The sequence below is a fragment of the Arvicola amphibius genome, chromosome 15 (genome assembly GCF_903992535.2).
Source record: "Arvicola amphibius chromosome 15, mArvAmp1.2, whole genome shotgun sequence".
Taxonomy (NCBI): Eukaryota; Metazoa; Chordata; class Mammalia; order Rodentia; family Cricetidae; genus Arvicola; species Arvicola amphibius.
Window position 1 is genome coordinate 1,131,598 of NC_052061.1, and position 26,801 is coordinate 1,158,398.

The 26,801-nt window shown below is 35.7% G+C and overlaps 1 protein-coding gene across 4 annotated transcripts in view; it reads left to right on the forward strand.

Moving 5' to 3' along the window:
- Cdh8 (cadherin 8) overlaps positions 1-26,801 on the forward strand; it is a 354,582-nt gene that overhangs the window by 110,992 nt on the left and 216,789 nt on the right. For all 4 annotated transcript variants that reach the window (XM_038312753.1, XM_038312755.1, XM_038312754.1 and 1 more), the window contains exon 2: positions 6,162-6,456. In XM_038312753.1, the coding sequence (XP_038168681.1) occupies positions 6,162-6,456 (295 nt within the window). The remainder of the gene's footprint in view (positions 1-6,161; positions 6,457-26,801) is intronic.

The window sequence follows — 26,801 nt, forward strand, 5'->3', positions numbered from 1 at the left end:
AGTTCCTGGATCTAACTTTTCTAAATTCCTTTGCTTCCTTCTTTAAATCACCTTTTTAATATAAAATGGGAAACGTTTTTTCTCCTCCTTTTACTTTCACGGAATTCCACATATATTAATTGAGCTTCCAACAACATGACATGCATATTACTAGGTAAAGAGAGTGCAAACGAGAATGAACTCCAAATGCATCCTCCCACGATTCTTACAAGTACAAATTTGTCTTAGTTGGGAGATGTCATGCAAATATATGGAAGACCCTGAGAATGAAAAGATTCCCATTGTCATGAATCAGCTCCATCATGAGCAGCCCTGTCATAATTCTGAAATTGAAGACAAAATGTAAAAGACTGTGATCACCTCTGTGTATGGGACAATGGTTCATCTCCAATAAATGGATTATTGATCTTAAGTTTGCTTCAAAAACAGGTTAATATTTTGGCAAAATTATGACCATATGGTAAATACTTGAGATATATGTATTAGCTCTTTTGCATTGGTATGACACAATGCTTGACATAAAGCATTTATAAGTGGTTAGCATTTTTTAGACTCATACTCTCAAAGGGTTCAGCTCATGATTGCCTTGAACCATGCTCAGTCAGCAACTCATGATGATGGATATGTGGTAGCCTCTGAGCCAGACAAGTCCCCTTGACTTTGCATTCTATGTTTGAAAATTATATCAGACCCCCCATGCTGATCAAATACATGCTGACAAGTGATCTACTTCCTCCAAATAGATCTGTCTCCTGAAGTTTTCAGAGCTTTCCCAAGTGGTTTCACCATCTGGAAACCAATCATTCAATGTCCCATGGGGAAAACATTTATTCTGACCTTAGCATTATAAGTACAGGAACAACAATAGAAATCAAAATACTTCCCCTCAAGTTTATGTTTTGTTTGTCTCCCACACACTGAGAATCTGAGAACACAGAGCATGTTCATTATCTCTGTCTCTAAGATAATACATTGAAGAGTGTAGGGTTCATTCAGCAGGCTTATTAAGTCAAAAGATAATGTTATCTTGTGCAATAGCAAGCCCAAGGGGCCTTATCTAGGCTGATTTTCATGTGGGCCTTATTCTGTTCCAGTTGGCAAAGCACCTCATGAGAAAGGCAATGTTCACATGTCCAGATTACACAAAACTGTGAACATTTAGTAATCTTGGGATGTCTTTAGCATCAGAGGATCATGTCAGTGGGATGAAGTGATGGACAGACTCATTGTATAAACTATGCAGAATCTGACAAACAAGTAGAAAATAATATCACAAATAGTATCTTGTAACTGCACCTTGCCACTACTCCAAGTGCCAGACTTAGTGTCCAGGTGCCCTGACTCTTTCTATCAATTTCTTTTTGTTGTACACATACCAACATTTTTGTTATAATGTCTAATTGTTACCTAGTGTTTGGCCAGACTGTGTGTGTATGTGTGTGTGAGAGAGGATGAGAGAGAGTTGCAAAGGCCTCATTTTAATATCATAATATAATATATAATGTTATAATATCATAACATAATACAATATTTAAAAATTCTAACATTTTTAAAAGTCCAAGTTTTCTTTAAAATGACCAGAATCTCTTCTAAAAGTGAGCTCCTATAAAACAAAAACAAGTTATACTTTTTTTTATTCCAAAGGGGAATACGTGGAGTATAAAAACAGTTACACTCTGGTGTAGGAGGTCTTCCTGAATTTGTGTTGTTTTCATTGGTTATTAAAGAAATTGCCTTGGCCTAGTTGATAGGGCAAAACTCAGCTAGGCGGGGAAGACAGAACAGAATTCTGGGAAGAAGGGCAGTGTGGCAGACGCCATGGTTCTCCTGCCCATGGCACTGATTAGACTCATGCCGGTAAGCCACAGTCAAGTGGTAATACACATTAATAGAAATGGGTTAGAGCAAGATGTGAGAGTTAGCCAATAAGAGGCTAGAAATAATGGGCCAGGCAGTAATTTAATTAATACAATTTCTGGGTGGTAATTTCGGGGTTTAAGGTAGCTGGGCGGCGGAATGTGTCCCGCACCTTCTACAACAACACTCAAACAAAACTATGATTAAATAGTGCAAACTTAAATTCCATAGCTCAATGTATAACATGTAGGAGTCACATACTGTATTGTCTTCCAATTGCTTAGGCAATCCCGCTACTTGTTTTTCCATCGTCAGCCACACATAGATGACTTACATGCTTAGACTAGTTCCAATTCATGCCTGCTGCTATCCATGACAGACATCTCACAACACTGGCATCTCCAAAATCTTGGGGTCTCCAAAACAAATGAGGCTTTGGAGTGTGACTCTTCATGGACTCTCTATAGAGATTCCAATCCTGCTACAGAATGTTAGACTCTATATGCTGTCCGTGACCACCTTGGTCTTGCATGTCCCAAATGAGGACCATTGGGGGACTCATATACATTGCCACTTCAGCTTCTAGCTGGAGACAGCCGGCCATCTTACACAGACTAGCCTCTGTGTGCTGATTCTAAGGAAGTATTTTCTTATTATCCTAATGAACCACAGAAGTTTTCATCTATAACATGCTAATCTCTTGTTAATCATAGCTGATTTTTCAGCTGCAGATGGTTGAGCATTCCAATGTCCAGAGAAGCACAGGTTTCACCTCAGTGGTACTTTTCTCCTGTGAATTAGAACTGACTCTTCAGCCCTATCTGATCAGCACACACAGATTCTTAGTCAAAATATCACAACAGTGGTCCTTAGCCCAGTTCCAATAGAGTCTTTGCTTCTCTCTAAAATAACAAGGTCCAGGCCTCCACAGTCCACATTTCCCTCAGCACGGAGACCGTCCAAGCTCCCACTAGAACAGCTCGATAAGATCTGGACACTTTCCAGCCCTAAGTGTCCCACAGTGCTCTGGAAACAACACCATCACGATCACCACAGTAGCATCCACTTTTCTGGCAACAATTTGTATTCTAGTTTCGTTTTGTTGCTGTGACCAAGGCTGGCACCATGACCAACATCAATATTGGGGATGAAGGGGCTTATTTAACTTACACTTTCAGGTTAGAGTCCATCATGGAAGGATATCAGGGTAGTAACTCAACAGGGTCATGAAGCAGAAACTTTGTACAAAAACTGCTTGCTGGCTTTTAACAACCTGTTCTGATAAAGTCAATCCCTTATTAGGGAGTCCCTTCTCAGGTGTCTCTAAATTGTGTTTAGTTGACAGGTAAAGGTTGCTAGAACAGAATGCATATAATATTAAGTTTGTCCAGTCTTTCCCAGAAAGTAAAAGTTACATTACATATTTTTCATACATGTGAACATTCTAGTGCATGTTTGTGACTGTGTGTGCATATCTGTGTTCTACTGGGCACAAGAATAAGTCATAGGACAAACTACCACGTTGGATCCAGGGATTGAACTCAAATTCTCAAACTTGATGACAGTGTCTTTGCTTGCTTGAGCCATCCTTCTGGCCCAAGTTGTTTGTATTTCTCTTACAAATGGATTTATCTATTACCAGATAGTTGAGTAAAGTTGACGAACTTATGGAATGAACATGGTTTCAGCTATTTTATACTAATATGGTCACTTTTATAGTTAAATACTTCTTAGATTGGTACATTACCTCAGGTTATAAAATAAATTATGCAGATTGGTTGTTATATCCCTAGAATAACTGAAACTCAAAAAATGTTAATCTCGACAGAACAGATTTTTTAAAAAAGCCTGAATTTTACCACTGTGTTTATTCTTTTGGTTTTTTCGAGACAGGGTTTCCCTGTAGTTTCTAGAGCCTGTCCTGGAACTAGCTCTTGTAGACCAGGCTGGCCTCGAACTCACAGAGATGCACCTGCCTCTGCCTCCCAAGTGCTGGGATTAAAGGCGTGTGCCACCACCACCCGGCTACTGTGTTTATTCTTAAGGAAATAATAACCTATGCTTGTTCTTCTTTCTTATCTTAAAATGAAATGGATCAAAAAACCTAATACCATAACATAATTTATTAATCATATGTTATTGTTATTTAAGAAGAAAATATGACAGAAATAGTTTCTAGCATAAATAATAATAAGGTCAATTTTTATGGTTTATGTGTTAATTTAAAAAACTATGGATAAGAGTGATACATATGAGAATTCCCTTGTTCCAAAATGGTTGTTTTATGAACAGAAGCCTGGATGAATGATATATTATTCAAATGTTCTTTTTTAATAAAAATGCTAATGGAAATGTTAAAATGCACATAAATTAAAATGATCATAAATTAGGATTAATATCACATTAATGAATTATAATCCTACATTCATTAAGATAAAGTGGTGTTTCAATATTTGTTCTTGTTCATAAATTTAATACAATAAATGAAAGGGATACACTTTGAGATTCAATAAATATTTGATGTAATCTTATGCCTCAACTTTTAAAAAATATTCAATGTTAATGGAGGATATCTCAATGTGTTTAGGCTTTTTGTTGGTATTTTATGTCTTTCTCATAATCTTTTCTTTTCATTTATTGAATCGCTAAATACAATTCAAATTGGAGAAGAAAGCAATAGAGCCTGCTGTGATTAAAAGGAATCCCAGGAGCACACAATGCCTTTTGAATTTTTAGGAGTTTCTTTCCACAATACACCTACTCTTTTAAGCAACAAATACTTTATATCTCTCGCTGCAGAAAACTTAACGACTCTACTAGTAGTTAAACAAGAGAGTTAAACGAAAATGTGTGCATCTAAGCATTATTTCAGAATGTTAATTAAGCAAATTCTTTTTACAAATGCAAGATTTAAAAATAATGTGCATTTATTTGGATTCATTTTGTGTGTATGATTGTCTCTGTGTGCATATGCGAACATCTTACATGAGTGGTGTGCATGAACATTAAGGAGTCATCAGATTCCCTGGACTTGAAGTTATAGATGGTTGTGATTCACCATGGGCAAACTAGGGACTAAACCTTGTTTCTCTGCAAGTTAGCTCTTAACTGCTGAGCCATCTCAACAGTCCCTAAATGATTAGTTCAATTAATTTTTTTTAAAAAAAATATTTTTTAAAGCAGTAGTCTACATAATATCACGAGGGGATCTACATAATGGAACATTTGTGACTCTCTCATTTGAACAAATTATAAAAGGATTTTTAAACATGGGATTCTGCTTTTCTAAGCATCTAAACAGGTCTATAAGACCAAGGCTTTACTTCACATTAAAAGACTATCAATTTAGTTCAATCAACAATCACTGATGTGATCTATGACAGATGTGAATTCTTCTTGAACAGTTACCATTTTCCACGAAGTGCCAGCCTTCTGCTTGAAATTGTGCTCCTGTGTTCTATCATCAATACTATTTTCTATCGTGCGGGAAAGATTTACTGGACTGGAAAAAATTTGTGAATTAAAGAAATAAATGAAAAGTCCTAAGTCTATAATTTGTGGTGTTGTTGCTTTGCATCACTATAGCAGCAATTCGATTAAACACTTGGGCCACTCCATTTGATCTTATCTACTGAGAAACCTGTAGAGGTTATGAGCCATATTGACCCTCTTTTTTGAAACATCTCATCTTAAATATTAGCTTATCTTAAATAAAATTTAAGGAGATGCTTACATTAAAACTGACTCGCGGTTCTTGCCTCATTATCCATCATAAAAGGCAGTAGTAATAACATTGTGTGTGAGGATTTATATGTATCCATTAGTCAAAAAGTATAGATGACGGGTGCTTTCCATACTTGCTCATGACTTTTTTCCCGTGGTTTATTTTTTTATATTTAAAAATTTCCATCTCCTTCCTTCCTCCTCCCCCTTCCCTCCCCTCCCCTCCGCCCATACTCCCCGCTCCCTCTCCAGGCCAAGGAGCCATCAGGGTTCCCTACTCTATGTTAAGACCAAGGTCCTCCCAACTCCCCCCAGGTCCAGGAGGTTGCTCATGATTTTGTAACCATGCGAGTTTATACTAAACAAACTTGAGCACTCTGTGAAAATGCTGGTGAAGTTCATTCCACTTCAGTGTAACCTGCTGTGGACGGAACTACACATTATTTGTACAGCTCTGCTCAGCAGAGTCTTAGGGATTTGTGTAAAAAGAATCACGTTGATATGCAAGCAAGAGTCGGTTAGATCATTCAGATGATAATTGAACCATATCCCGAACTAACTATTGCTACTTTTCATTTTAGCTGCACACAGACCTGGATCCTGGAAGCAAAAAAATCAAGTATATCCTATCAGGTGATGGAGCTGGGACAATCTTTCAAATAAATGATATAACTGGAGATATCCATGCTATAAAAAGACTCGACCGAGAGGAAAAGGCCGAGTATACGTTAACAGCTCAGGCAGTAGACTGGGAGACAAACAAACCTCTTGAGCCTCCTTCCGAATTTATTATCAAAGTGCAAGACATCAACGACAACGCACCAGAGTTTCTCAATGGACCTTATCACGCCACTGTGCCAGAGATGTCCATTTTGGGTATGTATGCTTCCAATTTCACAGACGTGTTAGGAGTCATTTTTCAAATAGCTCTTGGCAGCAGGAATGGTATGTTGATGAATAAAAGACAGTTATTTCCTTCTTATCTCTCATTTGCATTTCCAAATCCCCTTTCTTGGCCTACGTTCCACAGCTCAAAAGCTTTAGTCCCTTAGTGATGGAAACTGACAGAGGAGCGGTTTTATTAATATATCGCTCCTTACGCAACAGTATTTCAATAGGCTGAATTTGTATTCCTGTCATGGACAAGTATTGTTACTGAGATGGATTTATCAAGATTTGTTCCAACATGCCAAGATAATCCTATTGATATTTGGTTCATGTTTAATTATTTGTTTGGGCATATTCACATGCAAGACATAGGAAACTGTTTAGGACTAGAGTAAGGCAGATACTGGCCTGAGTAATGGGGCAGAGTCTGCAGTGGATTATACAGACACTCTCACCAATGAGATTCTCTGTCTATGGCTAATTTAACGTAACCTTATGGTGTCTACAAATTTACTGCTACCACTCACTCATTCCTTTCTCTGAATCACTGACGCATTTACTACATGACAAGCAAAGCCAAATGCTTTCCAGAATATGTTTTTAACTCCCCCTTCTGTATATGTTTAACTAGTTCTTAATCTAAGCTTTCACATAAAAGCCTCCAAGTCTCTGACTATTTATGATAAAAGGAGAGTTTTCGGATCTCTTTTTTTTTCTGACGGGTCAGGAGGGAAACATGCAGAATTCAAAGCACAGCATCATAAAAGTCATATTTGCACATGCAATCCACAGCCTAGCTTGTTTCTAATCGCATTTAAGGATAAAGGGTACCCAGAAAGGGCACATAAATTAGACACAGGTAAAAGGGACAAACACGTTTAAAAAAAATACCAGAAAAAAAATAAGAAAAATATCAAGTGAATATAGAAACTTGAATTCTTCTTTTAAAGCATCCCCTAATGTGACATTAGAGTTTCTGCAAAAAAAAAAAAAAAAAAAAAAAAAAATCTGATCAAAAAACAAACAAAAACACAGTTTCCAGGTCCCATATCTCAGGAACGTGGCATACATTCAAACACTAGGAGGAAAGTTGTAGGTGAAAAATACCAGCACAAAAATTGTGGGCATCAATGGTCAAATTGTTGCAAATTATCGGGGACCTATATCACAATGTCCCTTACCTAGCCAGTGCTGTCTTCATACTGTAGCTGCTGTCACTAGCTGGGTCTGATTGTCCATCAGTGCCACCTGCCCCTTCAACATTTGGTCACTTAGCCATTTTTAGTCACTAATTCCTGTGGTTTTCTTCCTTGGGGTTATTTTCCCTCATCCCTGTTTCTATTCTATTTTCTCTCCTTTTCTTCTCCCTCCTACTCCATTATCTCTTTGTCCTTCTCTTCGTCTTCACCATTCCCTTCCTTTCTCTCCCCTTCCCCTTTACTCTTCAGTATCTTCCTTTCTTCTTCTGTCAACCCCTCCAACCTTTTTTATTTGCCTTTAATTGTTCTTTGTCAGCCTAGGTCTTCAGCCATTTCCCAGAAGTTTTAATCCCAACCACTGCATTATCTGCCTGATCAATTAACCCAGCAGCCGACCGGTTCACATGCTTCCTGTATGTTTTCACGCAGATGTCCCAAAGAAAGCCAAACACAGTATTAAAAACCAGCGTCATGACTTTTCTTTATATGTTTCTGATTTAGATTTCTACAATTTTCTGTGTCAAAATACACACTGCAATCCCACACAAAACCTTAGATTGGTCTCTCTCTCTCTCTCTCTCTCTCTCTCTCTCTCTCTCTCTCAACAGGGGCTACACCTTTAAAGAAAACTCACTCTCTCTCTTCAGACAGTAAAGAATGCTGGTATCTTCTCATTCAGGTGTGCGTTGTCAAGCCCATCTTCTCTCTTTATGCTGGAGTTGATTGAGTTGAGACTTCTGCCATTATTCTCCATGGTATCTCAACACTGCGAGTGCATATGGACAGCTACCCTAGTCTGCCCAGAATGTACCATTTCTCTGTAGCTATCACCCCTGACTTTAAACATCTTTCAACTCCCTCTCCTGCAATGATCCTGGAGTCTTTGTAGGACTCATGATTTATTATAAACTCCTTTTAGGACTGGACATTCTGCAAGGCAGTATTAATTGCTGACTTTGTTCTTACTTTGAAACCTTCTAGATCATACACAGTATCTACAAATGGCTTATCTCTGTAGCCTACATATTTTAAGCTTGTTAAGTAACATCTGCATTTTCAATGGAAAAAATGTCAATATAGTCCATTGCTGTGTGGGAGTGTGTGTGTGTGGGGGAGTGTGTGTGTTTTCCCCTACTGAATAAAAATGCCCAAGCTCCTTAGTCAGGAAGTTTTTGATGGCTTTATTTTCATTTGATCTTCTGATCCTTACCAGCCTATAATAAAACTTGGGTAGAAACACTTATTCGAGCAACAAATCAGAACTGATTTTAGTTCTTCATATTTTACCCATATATTTCTCCTGCCAGGATTCCATTTTATCTACTTCTTGTGAGAGGAATACTATTTTTATTTATTTTTTTCTACTTATCAAAACTGAATGCTTTGCTCTATAGATGGCCAAAATGACACATTTTCTTGGCAGAAACTTTTTATGAATCCCAAGCCATAATGTACATATCCCATCAGCACCACCATAAAAATGAAGCACACAAACATGCAGAAACATCCCGATCTCTGCCCATCTTTTAAATTCTAAAGTACAAGCAGGGAGTTGGAAATGCTCTGTGATTTTTCTTTTCTTTTTACATCCTTTTTGGTCTACTTTTTTAGGACAAGGAACTTACTCAACTTTTTACCTTATCTAGATTTTAGTGAGATCATTTTTTAAAAACAGAATGATCAGAACCTTCAGAACATGGAACATGCTTAATGACTGATAAAGAGTCAACAGGGAAGCTGTAACTGCCCGATGCTATGGTTTTTCTCCTTTAGAGCCAACACTGTATCTGATGGCTATAAAGGTATCAGAGGATGACTTTTCTGTGCTTGTGAGTCACATGCCTGGCAAATAGGCCAGAGAAGAAAGGTCCAGGTACATATACAAATTTCAAAGTTATTTTAACTTATGAGAAGGTATAAAAGGTGCCTTTGACTATAGAATGGCATGTGTATGTGTACGTCTCTAACTCTCTCTCTCTATATATATATACATATATATGTGTGTGTGTGTGTTTTATCTTTTTTTCTGATAACGGGATAGATTTAAGTAACCTTCACACACATACATATATATTTATATAAAAATGTACATACTGTAATATGTACATAAATGTTTAAATCCTTAATTTGTAACAAGTCTTCCAAAATTCACAGAAACATTGTTCAAGTTACCAGTGCATGTTTGTGTCCAGATTTCATTCCTTATTCAGGGGTTGATTGTCACATTTTTGCAGGTTAAATTATTGCCTATTTCTTTTATAGCTATGATGATCAATTAATGATTCCTGTACATAAAAACAAGGAAAAAATGCTTTAAGAGATTCTGCATTCCTCACCTTTCATTTGTACCTTCTTATATGTATTGATTTTAAGCATTGTGTCTGGTTGATGTTGGATACTAATTTCTCTGGGTAAAGGAAGCAGAAGCAGTTATTGCTGTTTATACTCAAGTGTGAATTATTCCCTTCATTTCCCCTGGAGGTGACTACTGGGCTGAAGGTCAGCTGCTACCGCCGTTTCCACTGTTCTCTCTCAGAGTATTTGTCTCTTCCTTGCTTCCTTTCTTCTCTGATTTTCTTCCTTTGCTACTGCAAAAATTCCAGCACTGCACCAGTATGTCCTAAGTGGTATCAGCAAAAACTGAAGGATTTCATTGAATAAGAACTGAAAACCTAAAATTCGAATTGAGAAATTTCCCAATATTAAACTGAAATGAGTGTGATCTGCGGAAATTGTCTGACAGGTGACAAGCTGTCAATATAACACACACACACAAACATATATATAGATAGATATGTATAGATATAGATATATAGATATATAGATATATAGATATATAGATATATAGACATATAGACATATAGACATATAGATATATAGACTTATAGATATATATACATATAGACATATAGACTTATAGATATATAGACATATAGACATATAGACATATAGACGACATATAGACATATAGACATATAGACGACATATAGACATATAGAGATATAGAGATATAGAGATATAGAGATATAGAGATATAGAGATATAGAGATATAGACATATAGACATATAGATATATAGATATATAGATATAGATATAAAGATATAGATATGTGTGTGTTAGTGTGTGTATATATACATATATAGCTGTTTGTTTTTGTGTCTTACTTTAACAGTGGAAAATGAAGTTATTTTTTAAGTTTTGCCTTTTTTGTTACTTCAAATAGTTATTATGCATCTTAATGATATTGTATATTGAGGTATGAATGTTTAACTGTAAACGTAAGTCTAAGTCTGGATTGAGGAACAGTAAAGTTTCCATTTGCTTCATAAGTTGATTCTGGATTTATGTAGGTCCAAATCTGACGTCCATTGCGAGAGTGACAAAACTCCCACCTTAGGGCCCCTTCACCAGCCTACTATGCACAGTAAATCCTAGGAGGAAGTATGCTTAAAGAATTTCAGCCCTCAGCGTGCGACGTTGCCTAAAACAGTAATGACATCAAATAAAAACTAGTTAATTTAACCTTCAATAAATGGATGAAAGCATGGTGAATACCATGGTCAATGGACACTTGCTCAATGACAAACATTCTACAGATTTACATTTCAGAATGAATATTATTTTGTTTAAAATGACACGTCAGACAAAAGGTGCTAAAGGGACATGCAGAAGGTAGAATCTGAACTGGGAGTCATTCTTTCGTTATCATTGACGCAGCTGCGGATTACATAACACTAGGGGTCTTTTCAGTTTGCTTGCCGTCAAGGATTGTTCCAACAGTGAACAATATGTGTTGAAAACTTACCTCAGCTTATCATGTGTGTTCAGTGCTTCTAATATCTTCAGTACTGTCATACTGTGATTTTTTTACACAGGTAAGTTTCTATAGTGTTTATTAGTTTTAGTCAGAAAATGGGAAAATAGTCATTACTATAAACCAGATGTCAAATTAAGGAGCGTAGATTCAAGTTTAAACATCTGTTGTTACCTCCCATGGGTTTAACCATCATGCTCTACTGATCTCTGATAATATCCCGAGAGAGAATTTTGTTTATATGAGAGCAATAATTATGCTGCATATTATCATAGTTAATGCTCTTCTAAGGTGAGAGAGCTTTGAGGTCAGCATACTTTGCAAATTAAATTGAAGATGTGACAGGAAAGTTGCAAAAAAGAAGTTCAAGTGAGGTATTGCACAGTTACCATTGTATAAAAATGTAAGATTAATCCATCACACAGAAATTCAAGTAACAACAAACATTCATTAAGATGCCCATGGTGAATGGCAGCAGCCCAAGTGCAGCTAATGCATTAGACATGAAGACAAAGGAAAATGGCTTAGGTGGACTCTGCTTCTGCGGATGGTGAAAGCAGAGGGAAAATGTACCTCCTACCAAAAACATGATTGGAACCTTGGGAAAAGTTGGGAAAATGCCTTAGTAAATATGCCTTCTTTAAAAAATCACATCCCACTTATACCCAGGGTCTTCCCAGCTAAGATGTAATGAAAATCAGTCCACTATATAAAACTGAACAGTGGCTCAATTTGAAAAGGAAAATGTTAAAACTACTAAGTTATTCAGATGCTTTCTTCTTGAAAAATATATCTTTGTTTTCATTCATTTTTGTCTTCTTTAGCATTAACTTTATGAGTATTTGTAAAAGTGCCATTTTATTCTAAATGCTTAAGACTTCTTTTGAAGGGAGGTCCATATAAAATGCGTACACATACACTTCTTAGTGATCATTTTAAATAGAATACGTCTTATGGGAAAGGTGTAGGTATAATCCAAACATCTTTCCCAAACCACAGAAGAGTAGAGTTTTGATGCTTTGTCTTCCCATCCACTGAGTAAGTCCTCTTCATATAGATGTCATTGTACACCACCACAACACCACCATCGAGTTCAGGGACTGAGTATAAACATTGGCTGCAACATGCAAGGGCATGAGTTGGAGTACTCCAACTATCCAAACCATGCCCATTTGTAGTAAAGAGGAACCTCTCTAGGACTAAGAATGCACAAAAGCCTGTTATTCTCTGTTTTCTGCAGTATTCTCTTTCTTGCTGTGCTATTTATATGTCACAACTACAGAAAAAATATTTTATAGCAGATCTGAATCTTTATCAGCTATTTCCTTGGCTGAATTCCAAATATGCCTTTTGACAATACTTTCTAAAACAAGGCAACACCATCTCATGTGAGGTGCTCTATTTATTCCATTATCGATGACAACAACTTTGATCACTCTGCTGCGGAGGTAGATACGTACGTCTACTGTGTAAATCTATTCTTTTTGTCTTTGTGCTTGATACTTTGAGCGCTCATAAATATCTTATTTCTCATCAAACTATGCACACCAAATCTGAACATCAATAAGTTTCATAGCTAAATTAATTATTAGCATCAGGAGCTGCAATCACAGATTTTCTCAGTTTTCTCATTCTATGACAGTTGTTGGTTAGAACATTACTTCTTTCAATGTATTTATAAATTTACTCAAATTAGTTTGGTCATTTAGATTTACTTTTTATGTAATAGGTCATTACAGTTACTTAAATTATTTATGATGATGCTTAGATTATCTTCAACAATAATGTGGTATAATTTAGAAACTGATCTTGGTTGTTTTGGGCAAAGAGTATTACCTTTTCGGCCAACCAATTATTTGAGAATCATTATAAGGATTTAGCTCACTCATAAAATTAGATATTTATAGAAAGAAATCCAGTGACATTTAAAAGGAAGTTGCCTGATATGCCAAAATCTAGGTAGTAGTTTTATTATTTGTCTTTAGTCTGTGTTGAAAAAAATTACACACACACACGCACACACACGCACACACACACACACACACACACACACACACACACACACAAACATTTTACTCATTTATACGTGGTTGAATAGTGGCCCTAAAAATCTCTATACTTGTCTACTCAGAAATTCAGAAAATGAATTTATTTAGAAGAAGATATTTATGCATAGGCTTAGTTAAGTTTGTCTTATATTGCATATGGTTGGATATGAATAAAGCTATCAGTATAATTACATAAAACTATATAAAGATGCAGATGTACTGAAGGCCATATACAGGTAGAAGCAAGAACATGAGTTGTTCCATCAGAAACCAAAATGTAGCTAACAAGGATATGTGGGTTTTCTCAGGGAAAAATTGGGTTATGAACGCTATGATTTCAAATTCTGGACCTATATAAATGTAAAATTCTGTTGTTTTAATCAAGCTAATTCAGGATAGTTAGCAGTGGGAGCTTTTGGGATTTAGAATAAATTCTGTCCGTTGGACACCATATACGTTTATCTCCTTTATTTCTACTCCAACGGAACTCTAGAGTGGTTCTTTTTTTTATTATCTTAAACCATAATAAATGCAATTCCTTTTAAAAATCAACTGTGTATTTCTAATCAGACCATTCATCAATCCATAGACATGCTATTTCTATTTCTGTTTTTAATTACTCTATTTCTATGTTCTACTGCACATCTCTTCTGGAAGATTTCCTCTACCTCCCCTTTTTGATAAGGATGTAATATGTACTCCTGTGTTTTCAGACAAGTCTAATAACTTCTACATTGAATTATTTATTCAGAAGATAGGTATGGAGCCAAAATGTATGCAACAGTATCTCTACTTTTTTATTGTATACTTGCTATATAATAGATATATAGCAATTTTTAAAGTATGAATTTAAAGTAGTCTTACTAGGAGACAATCGTAAAGCAAACATTCTGATTCTCTGCTAGCTCTTTGATCTCAAAACAAATAAATAAAAAAGAAAGGAGAGAGGGAGAAAAAAAGCACTTTCACAGAAAGAAGAGAATACAAAAATATGTTTAATGTAAAAAGTTAAATGCATTTGAGAAACTCTGAAATTAAGTTGAGCTTGTATTTTATTTTGGTCCTAAAATATTAGCATAACTATATTTTAATATTATGTGCTGTGCTTTTATAGAGATTCAGACATTTATGTGATCATAGAATTCATTATTTTCAAAAATAGTTTATATCAGAACAGCAACTAAAAGCCTTACAAATATCTAATGAGAATAAAATTTGCTTCTGTGCAAGGCCATGTGTTAGATTAGCATGCAACTAAATAGAGAAATTTGCCATTTCTAAGAAGTGAATTTCAAATCATGATGATGTAGCTTACATGATTAGCTTGTTGTTCTGTTATTGCACAGTTCATATTGTAGCTACAAATATGGAATTTGTCCAAAGTAATAATTAAAAGATTCATTGTCACACTCTTTTTTATAATTAAATAAACATTTTTGGGGTGTAACCATATGACTTATCACATGTACTCACTCATAGGTGGTTTTTAAACATAAAGCAAAAAAAAAAAAAAGCCAGCCTACAAACCACAAAATTTAGACAACAATGCGGACTCTAAGAGAGACTTACATAGATATAATCTACATGGGAAGTAGAAAGTAGAAAAAGAGAAGATCTCCCCAGTAAATTGGGAGCATTGGGAGCATGGGGACCTTTGGGGAGAATTGAAGTGGGGGAGGGGATATTTAGGGAGGGGAGCAGAGAAAAATGTAGAGCTCAATAAATATCAATAAAAAATGTATACAAAACATCTAAGGTTACTCTGTCCTGACAAACTGTCTTAAGATTGACACACTTCTTTTATGATTCTAAGTTTATAGTTTGCTTTTGTGCTCTCTTTTTCTCTCTGGGTAATATTTAAAGTTGGAAGCATTGTTTCTTAAAGAAATATGCAAGTGAGAAAGGGGAAAACATATCTTGATGGATCTGATTATATTTTTTGCCAGCTTTGATTCAGAGAGATGAACAAAATTGAAATTCTTTAGGAAAACATGGGCAGAAAATCATGAAGATGAAATAAACAATTTCAAAAGATATCCAGCTGCCATACCTGATGTGAATGCCAATAGCAGCTGTAGTTCCAAAACCTTAAGACAGGGTGAACATTTCGTCATCTCTATTTTTCATAAAGAAGCTAAGTCTTCATTAAGGATGTAGAGATTGTATGATACCTATACACACACACACACACACACACACACACACACTCACACATGAGAGAGAAAGGGAGAGAGAGAGAGATGACTTCAGAGGCAAGCAAAATTTGCAACATCCAATTGTAAATCAACAAACCCACATGCACATACATATAATGTAGAACTTAAATATCTTCAATCTGCAGCAAATTTCTAATTTATTTTTTCCTTTATAAGCATTGTCCCACAGTGGTTCAAGGTTTGGAACTTATCATAGCATGTACGATATAGATGACATTCCACTCTAGCTGTGGGTGTCTAAAGCACCCTAGTCTTTTGAGAGGTATTAGGATATTTCTACATGGTTGATAAAACCAAGCTTTGGTAAAAAGTGAGGATAAGACAGTAAGCATGGTTTATTTATATAAACATTGTAATTTGGGTAGGTTGAGTCATCATTCTTCCCTCCACCAGTCTTTCTGAATTTCCTGAAATATAAGTTAAAATAAATGGTGAGGGCAAGCATGCAGATCATTATTAATATTATCTCTAGGATGGTTCTCACTGTTTTTTAACTCCTTCATTTTTCAACTCCTACCTCTAATCTTCTTAATTTTTAAATTCCATGAGTCTAACCTCAGCTGCTAATTTGGAATAAAATACAAAATAAGAATTTCAGTGCCATTTGCTCTGCATTTCATAGAAAAAAAATTGCTTACAGTGACTTTGAAAACAGTTCTAATGTCCCTATGAACCATCAGTTCATTCTAAACCTGTGTCAATGACTTTTTATCCACTCTCAATTCAAGGTACATTTCCAAGGGAAGTGAGATGTTTTTAGTAGTTTATTCTTTAGTAATTGTCTTTTTAATAGATGCATTGGAACTAACTCCCCAATAAAATTTCATAAGTATTGTAATAATAAAAAATGATGATACTTCATTTGGTTTTGTAGGTGCTAATACTTGAAATAAAATGCATATTATATTGCTTCTATTTTACATAGAAAAATAGTATATAAAATATTTACAAAAATATACAAATGTACACAACTTAAAACTGCAGAAACATATTTTGAATCCCTGTATATAACTCTGCAGTCAACTAGGGGTGTCCAAACTTCTCTCCCCCATTCACAGCATAACCATAATTTGACTTAGTCTTTAAGACTATTAAAATTGAAATTAAGAATAGTAACAGTAGTAGTAACAATATCAACTAGAAAATAGCACCGATGATGTAGTTCAACATGAGCCCTGAAATTAGGTCAGTCTTCCAGTTAGCAAGTATTGCCTGGTTTCCAAGTTCATTCACAGAAATATTTAATGGTTATAATTTCCATTGTTTTTCTTTTAATGTTTTATTCCTTCCAGAACTCTGCTTGCTTGTTAAAATGGTGGTAAACTGTATTTACCTTAATGTTCACTCTTTATAGACCCGATACATGTATATATTGCATATATCATATACACACACAAACACAAACAACATACACACACACACACACACACACACACATATATATATTAAAATTTTTCATAAAATCATTTGCAAAATGGAGGGGAGTTTGACACCCCTGGTAGAAGTTTGACAATTTGGAAATCCTGTGAATCTGAATGTCTTTTGAAACTCTTTTATTATTTATTTATTATTTTTCAGTTAAAAAATTAAATCTTTATTTGTGTATATGTGTGCACCTACGTGATTTTATGCTACAAGCATACAGGAGGCATTGGGTCGCTGAAATTGGATGCTGGGAGCTGAACTCCGGCCCATTGAAAGATGGGAATACTTTTACTCTCTAAATCATCTCCTTACAGCCATCTTTGACTTTTTCTCTTTAGCTAAAAATCATTTTTACAAGTTACAGTATGTCTATTGATCTTACAGACAACTGGTACTCAGGTTTGCTGTGTATCTATGAACCAGCATGGTCACACAAATTGTTTTCCAGGATTATTTTTATTTGTTCCATGAGGGTTCTAAAAATTTATGAATTAAGAAGATTTGGAGAAGGACAGCTCAAAGCATCAGCTTTTCCCCAAATGTGTCTGGAAAGGAATGAGTCAGCTGCATGTCAGGGCAGCTCTACAGCAGATATCTGTGAAATTCTCAAATCTTGACTGAAAATGAGCATCGGGCACCATTGTCAATATATTTTTGGCATACTCTTCCCAGAACCTTGCCTCTCACAGTAATGGAAGTTTCCTAGAATTTCTACGGATGCGAGCAGACATTATTTCTTTTAACTTGATACCTAATTCTGATACAAATAATTAAATTCGAGTGTTTTTGTTCTTCGGTTGATTAGCAATCATACATTTATAGTTTAGAGGCATGATTTTATTGTTCTCTTTCTTAGAAACTTCATGTAGAGAAAATAACTATTGATTTATATGACAGGGCGCAATATGCATAGATAAACGCACAAATGAAAAGAAAAGAATAGTAGAGAAGCTATCCAGGCTGTAAATGGATCAAAAAGAAGGGTATCTGTATAGACCCATGGAGAAAGAGATTTAAAATATGCTATATGTCTTCTTGATATGTAATTAGGTATCCTGACAAAAGACAAAGTATAGCTACTCCATAAGGCTGTGAGTGACAGCAAATGGATCCTGGGTGATGCATTCAGGCAGAAGCTGTTTTCATTCTGCTGGGATGGAGTTTCATCTTTTGTTTTTGGACTCATCATCATGACCAGCAGAAGCACACTTGTGCCATTACTGGAGAAAATTTTATTCAGTTTCATTTTGTTCAGAGCCATAAGAGGACCGTTTATATCCATGCCAATCCCTTCAGAGCTCATCATTGTGATTCTTTACAAACAGCAAGTATAAGCTGAGTTCATAAAAGACATTGTGGTCACTGGGAGAGAACAACAGGTAAAGTTAAAGGCTTTGAAGGCTAAAGTGAAGTTAAGAATACTTGGTGCACTTGCAAAGAACCCGGATTTGGCATCTAAAACCAACAGCATGGTTCATAACCATTTGTACCCCAGTTCTGCCTTCTTTTGACCTCTGCAGACACCAGGTAGGGACGTGGTACACTTGTGTATAAGCATGCAAATGCACACATACATAAAATGAAAATGAAACATCTTTAAAATGTTAAAAACTTTTGTAGTAAGTATTAAAATGTCTATGCTATTACTTCTGAAATTCAAAGCTATGTTACAAGTTTAAGGCCTGGATAACAAATAACTACTCTACAGCTCAATAATAATTGATATTGAGTAGTGGTACCCAATTGTATTCTAACATTTACAATTTGTATTTAGTCAAAAGTTACTATAGCTTTTATTTGTTTTGTTTTGGAGTTGAGAAAACTGAGCCAGACAACCAAAGTAGCTTCTTTCTAAGGTCATCTGTCCACTATTTAAAGTTTGCGGTTTCTCCTACAATGTCTTGTGTGGACATTTTGGAGAGTAGTTTTCATTTAATATTCAGTACTTATTTTATTTGGCTATTTTATTATTTTTTATGATTAAATTTTCTTCCATAGTGTCTGTCATCAGGGTTCACATTTACTCTTGAAGAATACCATGGTGGATTCCATGTTTCCTCTGATGCTATGATGAGGAGCAACCCTTCTATAAACCTATACGTATCTATTAAGCTTCGTTTCGACACAAATTTCTAATTTATTCTTGGGTATAACAGTACTAAGTCACATGGTAATATGGCATTCAGTTTTGAAAGGGATTTCAAAAATACCTTCCAAAGTGGTTGCAACTTTTTTAGTCATATTAAAGTTGATGGGACTTCCTGTTCTTGTAAATACTCAGTAGAAATACATATTTTCATTCTGAGGATTTTGATAATTTTAGTACTCTTGAAATGCATCACATTTATATTGAAAATTTTCAGTTTCTTAGTGACAAATCATACTGGAAATTTATTTTATTGACAGTCAAGTGTTTTTTGTTTTTTCCATATAAAATATATTCAGAAAATGACTTTTATTCATCTTACCCAGGTCATCCCCATCTCCTCACCCTTCAACTCTCCACCTTCTTCCTCTCTGTCTTAAGAAAACAAATAAACTACTAAAAAACAAGAATGAAAATGAACAAGCTAACAGACAGAAAACATAGACATAGTACATGAAATGTATACACATGCACATGCTATTTCTCTCTCGCGCACTCTCTCTCTCTCACACACACACATACATACATACATATATGTACACACACTAACAAAATCTATAAATACAAAAATAGGAAATCATAATACGCAAAAAAGTAAAAGAACAGTAAGGCATAAAATGCAATATGAGACATATATCCTATAGGATGTTTGGGTTCATTTCATTTTGACCTGCTACTGCTAGACATGGAGCCTTCCCTTTATTGCTGTTGTATAGTCAGTGAGAATCCCTTGGATAAACTATGTTTCTCCTTTGAGGATAATTGTTAAATGGGATAGCTTTTTTGGTTAAGATTGGAGCTTCATGTCTCTTTCTGTATCTCAGCACCAGGATCCCTCTACATGCTTCTGTATAAATGTGAGTTCACATTTATGCTAGCCCTGTTGTCTTGCTACCATAAATCCACTCTGCCTCCTAAAAATATTTTGACTTCTCTTCCATATAACTCATTGAGCCCTGATAGTTGAGGTTTGATGAAGATAACCCATATTGGATTGAATGTTCCAAGGTTTCTTCTTCTCTACACATTGTCAAATTGTGAGTCTTTATTACAGCTCATCTACTTCAGAAGGAAGCTTCTCTGATGATGATTGAGTGAGACATTGATCTATGGGTCTAGCAGAATATCATCAGGAGTAATTTTATTATGTGTTTTTATTTTTATTAAAAATTTCTGCCTCCTCCCCGCCTCTTATTTACCCCCTCCCCCCTCCACTCCTCCTCCTTCTCCTGTCCAAAGAGCAGTAAGGGTTCCCTGCCCTGTGGGAAGTCCAAATTCCTCCCCCCTCCATCCAGGTCCAGGAAGGTGAGCATCCAAACAGGCTAGCCACCCCCCCCCCCAAGCCAGTATACGTAGTAGGATCCAAATCCAGTGCCATTGTCCTTGGCTTCTCAGCAGCCCTCATTGTCTGCCACGTTCAGGGAGTCCGGTTTTATCCCATGCTTTTTCAGTCCCAGTCCAGCTCTCCTTGGTAAACTCCGAATAGATCAGCCCCACCATCTCAGTGGGTGGGAGCACCCCTCGCAGTCCAGACTTCCTTGCTCATGTTTTCCCTCCATCTGCTCCTCATTTGGACCTTGGGAGCTCAGTCCGGTACACCAATATGTGGCTCTGTCTCTATCTCCATCCATCGCCAGATGAAGGTTCCCACTTGGTCCTGACTTTCTTTCTCATGTTCTCCCTCCTTCTGCTCCTCGTCAGGACCTTGGGAACTCAGTCCGGTGCTCCAGTGTGGGGCTCTGTCTCTATCTCCATCCATCGCCAGGTGAAGGTTCTATGGTGATATGCAAGAAATTCATCAGTATGGCTATAGGATCTGGCCTTTTCCGGCTCCCTCTCCTCAGCTGGCCACGGAACTAGCTGGGGGCGTCTCCCTGGATACCTGGGAACCCCTCTAGAGTCAAGTCTCTTAACAATCCTAAGATGGCTCCCTTAATTAGGATATATGCTTCCCTGCTCCCATATTTACACTTCCTATATCCCAAGCATCGCATTCCCCCAAGCTCTCCCCGTCCTCCCCTTCACGCTTTTATCTCCCCATCTCCCCTTGCCCCCATCCCACCCCACCTCCAAGTTCCCAATTTTTTGCCCGGCAATCTTGTCTACTTCCAATATCCAGGAGGATAACTATATGTTCTTTTATCAGAACAATAGTGTTTGGTTTTTCTGCAAACCCATGGCCTTTATGGTCTTAAGTTCTTGGCCATGTAAGTAAGTTAAAGCATGGGTTGCAGCTAATAGTCTTTTAACTAAAAAAAAAAAAAAAAAAAAAAAAAAAAAGCTGTTGGTTACTCTTGTGACTTTTGTGCCAATATTGAACTAACTTGTCATTCTGGAAGTTCTCCAATACAGATTAAATGTCCTGTAGCTGGGTTGGTGCAGAGTACCTTCCAGTACCCTGAACATTAATTTAAGCCCCAGTTAGACACCAACTCAACTTCTCCATGTTCATTAATATATGTAACTTTGCCCTCAGCAATAAGCCTCACCAGCAGCTTGCAGAGAAGAAACAGTAGCCTTGACAATAGCCTAAGTTGTTGGAGGTCTTCCATGCAGTCCCTCTGACCAACAGCTAAATTAGATGAACCCCATTCCTGACATGGAAGATTGCACTTGGAAGTGAAAGATGACTAGTTGGGACTTTATTTTCCTCAATATTTGGTAATTTCATTTAGATTTCTTTCATGTATCTATATATGGTTTCTGAAACTTCTATAGTTTGTTTCATTTGACTCCACAAATGACCATCAGTAATAGGAAATTTTGATGTCCGTTTCCAGTCTTTATATCAAATGTAACAAAGTCAGAATTTTGCTTACTTTTTATGATTTGATTTTTTTTCACACGGTATATTCTGATCATAGTTTCTCCTCCCTTATCACACCTCAAACCCCCTCCAACATCTCACCCATCTACGTGCAGGCCTTCTTTATCTCTTTCTGTAGAAATCAGATAGGCAAAAAAAATACAAAGTAAAAAACATACAAAGAACCCTAACATAATAAAGCAGACAAACAGGAATAAAGAATAAAAAAGATAATATGCTATTTTATTTTGAATTTAAAGATTTTAAAAATATCTTTATCAGTTATTTAAGTGTTTTTTCTTACTTTTCTTTTGTTTCAGTTTCCTTATTAATACCATTTCTGAGTGATTTTCAAAGATTTTTTCTTTTTCAAGAAATGTATCTGAAATAGTTAAACCAAAATACTCACTGGTATTCCCATCGACCGTTTGTAAAGCATTGTAAATATGTTGCTGATTGATAATCAAAAATATTAATGACAGAAAACCTGGACAAATGAAAATAATAAGTTTGTTTAAAAATGAACAAATTGTCTTGTTGGAATTCACATGATCATATGGTAAGTGAGAACCTACAACTACATATTATTTATACTTCAGGTTTCGTTCGCTTTGGAAAAGAAATAATAGGAACAAGAAATTTTTTCCCTTTCTTTTATTAACACTAGGTCTTTGTTTTCACAGTTTTGAATATATGTTTGTGGATAATATGCTAACCATGGCATCGCTGTCTATCTTAATCTTCATCCTCTTTAGCTGCACACATGAATAAAACTGATGAGGAAATGCACTTTCAATCTAAAACACAGAGAACCTGAGACAGGAGAATCATAACTTTGAAAACAGTCTTGACTATAAAACCAGTTCAAGTCCTGCCTGAGCTAAAAAACAAAACATAACAAAACAAAAACAAAAAAACAACCAAAAATAACAAAAGTAAGGCCTTATGAACGCAAGAGAAAGCAATAAACAGAATGAATATCTTCTAGTCAGCTAACTCTATGGAGAATCGATCTGCTTGGAGTATAATAAATATTCACATAGTTTCTGCATAACTCACACTGAACTAATTCTCCAGGCACTGTCATGCCTCATGACAGTGTGGGAGTCGATTTGCTGGTTTATATAAGATTGCTTTTCTTCTGGGAGATATGGGTAGACAATTGATCGTGCATAATTCTAAGACTTTCATCCATAGTAATCTGCCACAAAAATGAGTAGACATTGAAAATATGCCTTTCCAAATAAATTAATAAAGTAGTATGAACTTTGAACCTTCAAGTAGGCATTATTTTATCAATAAGTATATATTATACATGGTTAGACAACAGTTTATATAGTTAGAATTTTATGTATTCTATTATATATTATATATTACTATTTTACACACATACACAAATACATATACATTCTAACTATAAAGAGAAATAAGCTTGGCTTCACACTTATGACATTGGTTAGACTTGAAGACTCATAAGTATATTTCATCTCTACACTCCTTGGACCATGTCTTTTTTGAGACATGGTCTCATGTAGCTCAAGACAAGAAATTCTCTAAACTTCTGACCTATCACCCAACTGCTGAATGTACCACCATTCCCAGTTTATATGATTCTGTCCTTTGAACCCAAGGGTTTATGCACAGTAAGCAAGCATTGTACCATCTGAGCTATTTATGTCTTGATTTCTTTATTAATGTGTAGTCTTAGATAAATGCCAAGCTTCAGGCAATCCCTAGCTTTGCCTTCCTTGGTATTTCCCTCTTTCGATGAATGTCAGCCACAGATAGGGAGGGAGAAATGGCGTTCTTAAATGCAAATGATTAGTAGAAATATAGAATAGATGAGTAGGTGATGCAAATGAAAGTGAATCTTAGCTTGTCAAGTGCAATTTCACTTTTTTAGAGATGGTATTTAAAGGCTTTTTATTTATGGCTATGTCAAACTTATATCAGGGTTGAGTGTACTTGTGCCTGCACAAATTATGTGCACTTCAGTAATCATACGGATCTTTCAAATGGGCTAGCATTTGTGTCTTCCTGGGGGAAGGTTTGGTTCATTGGCTTTAGACATGAGAGGAACAGAGCTATATGCAGCATGTATCTTCATAGCAAGAGCAAAGGAAATTTTCCTTCATCTGTTTGCTACCTGCTGCTACACATATGGAAACAATAAACCAATATGTAAATACTTGGAGAATTTAGCATTCTAGTGAGGCGGGGACATCCTTTCCACTGGACTTTTAAAAGGATGCCTGTACTGAACTAAGAATACTCAAAAAGAAATATTCTCAGGTTTTCATGCAGATTCCAATTTTTCATCTTCTTCTCATTTTTGTATTCACAGATCTTATTAATGGAAGGAAGATAAACTGCCATTTTCTGTGCTTTGTCTTTATAAAATTGCTATGAAAGACAAAACTCGATTATAAAGACGAAAAACAAAAGGCAACACTCTTTCCTGGATATGTCTTTGGTGTGCTTTTTTTTCCTGTCCTTGACAGAGTACTCTGAATAATGATAATCACACTTGGATTCTCTATTCTTCCTTCTCTGAAAAAACGAAAGCTATTCTTCAATAATCACTAGAGTTTCTGATACCATTAGTTGACAATGTAAAATAACAAACATGTCCACCATGTTTAAGGACAGTAGCAAGTTATAATGTAAAATTGAATAAAAGATAAAGGCCACTGTTTGACTTCAGAGCTGTTAATACAGCAAACTATTCTGAAAAGATACTCTGTGAGACTCTTGTTCTGTTACGTGGTCCTTCTCCAAGCAAACAGAGCCACATACAAGCATAATGCCTTTCTGCCCCATTCCCCTAAATTAGCATACATTATTTGGTAGCTTAAATTTTGCAAATACTAATAACATTGTCTGTGGTTCTTGCTCTTCTTCAGGTTTTTCTATACTTATTTTTTTCTTGTCCTCAATATATGCTTTGAAATTCTGCATAAATGTATAATGTCAATACAGGTAAGCACATCTCTCTTAATGCCAAATCTGAACAGGTTTGTTAGACTACATCAAAATAAAAAGGCATAATGGCACCAATCTTGAAAACTCACTTCTTATGATGTGCAGGAGCATACTCTCTGTTCTTTTAATAACAGCCATGTTCCCTCTCTTCTAGTGTAGATAAGCTTAGTCTGCTTTGTGCTTCACTTAGACTCATGAATATGAATGTTTTCATGTCTGGTTTCTTTCCTCTAATTTATTGTTTTCTTTCTTTATCATGTTAATTGTCACCATCACCAATCTCCTTTTTGTTCTTGCTCTGAAAGGTGACTTTTATAATATTTCTCTAGGGTTAAATTTTATTATACAGTTCAATGTTACCAGGTTGGAATATTCATGTTAAGGGCCAGTCCTGTATTCGTTTAAACAATGATAAGTCCATCTATTCCTACCATTGTCGTACTCTGTAGGTCTCTATGCTACTTCAAAAACACCTCACTGTTTTCCTAAAGAAATTCATATACTAGCAATACCATTTATTGCAAAGAAAAATTGCTTTCTACTGTTTTGCCTCATAGTTTCTTTTTACTGTTATGCCAGACGCAACTGCTCTGTTTCTCCAACTGTTCTAATCAAATACACATCATAAACATTGATTGAGTAACTAGATAGTAAGGCCACAGAGATAAATATGTGGTTTGTAGATAAACAATGGTTAACAATTTAGTCTCTGGAGTCAACAAACCTTGTTACAAACCCTTGCAAGCTCCTTTACAGAGAACACTGAATCCACCTTTAGTCCCATGAGATCCACCTTCAGGATTTATGTCTAACATCATGAATATCACTAACTAGAGCCACAACATGGTAAGGAAAACATGCATTTCTATATGATTGACATTAAGATTTTATAAACAAACTTTATCTTCTTAGCATATCATTTGAAAAGCACAGCAGACAAATAAAAATTACAACATGAGATATATGTACATGCAAAATTGTCAGCAACTTATTATAGTCACTACGGATGGCTAAATATGATATTTGAAAACTTTATGAATCCTTAATGTAGGAGAGGATATTAAAAGGTATCAGAAACACTGCATGTAAACCAGAAATAGAAATGACATGCTGTCTTTGGCATAATCAAAAGGATTACAAGAAGAATAAACTGGATATAAATATGACTGTCTATAGATTCAAGTTAATTAATATTGATTCTTTGTGCACCTAGAGTAGACTACTGGCATTATAATGTTTTGGAAAAGACTATAAGTACTACTTTGGTATTATATATCAAGTGAAAACACTTTGAATGAACAGTTTCTTTTAACTGTCCCTGCCTCCAAGTTCCATATAGGCTTGAAGGGATGGCAACCCACAATCTTGATGCTTACCAAAGGACCATTATAACATAAAATATAATATTTATTTTATTATATAATATATGTGGTATATTGTATTTATATATTTTAAATCATGTGAAGTATCACCTCAGAAAGTGTTGATATTTACATGGTAGACTATTAACTAAAATCCCATGACCAGAACGACTTGAATTCATTTTTAATTTTTTTCATGTGAATGAAGGTTGTAACCACATGCTTTCATGGCAAGTACCTTGCTCACTGAACCATCGCTTAAATGAACACATGATGTCTTTACTTGAGTTCATGAACCCGAGAGTCAGTGTGACTGAATGGACTCTCCTAGCGAC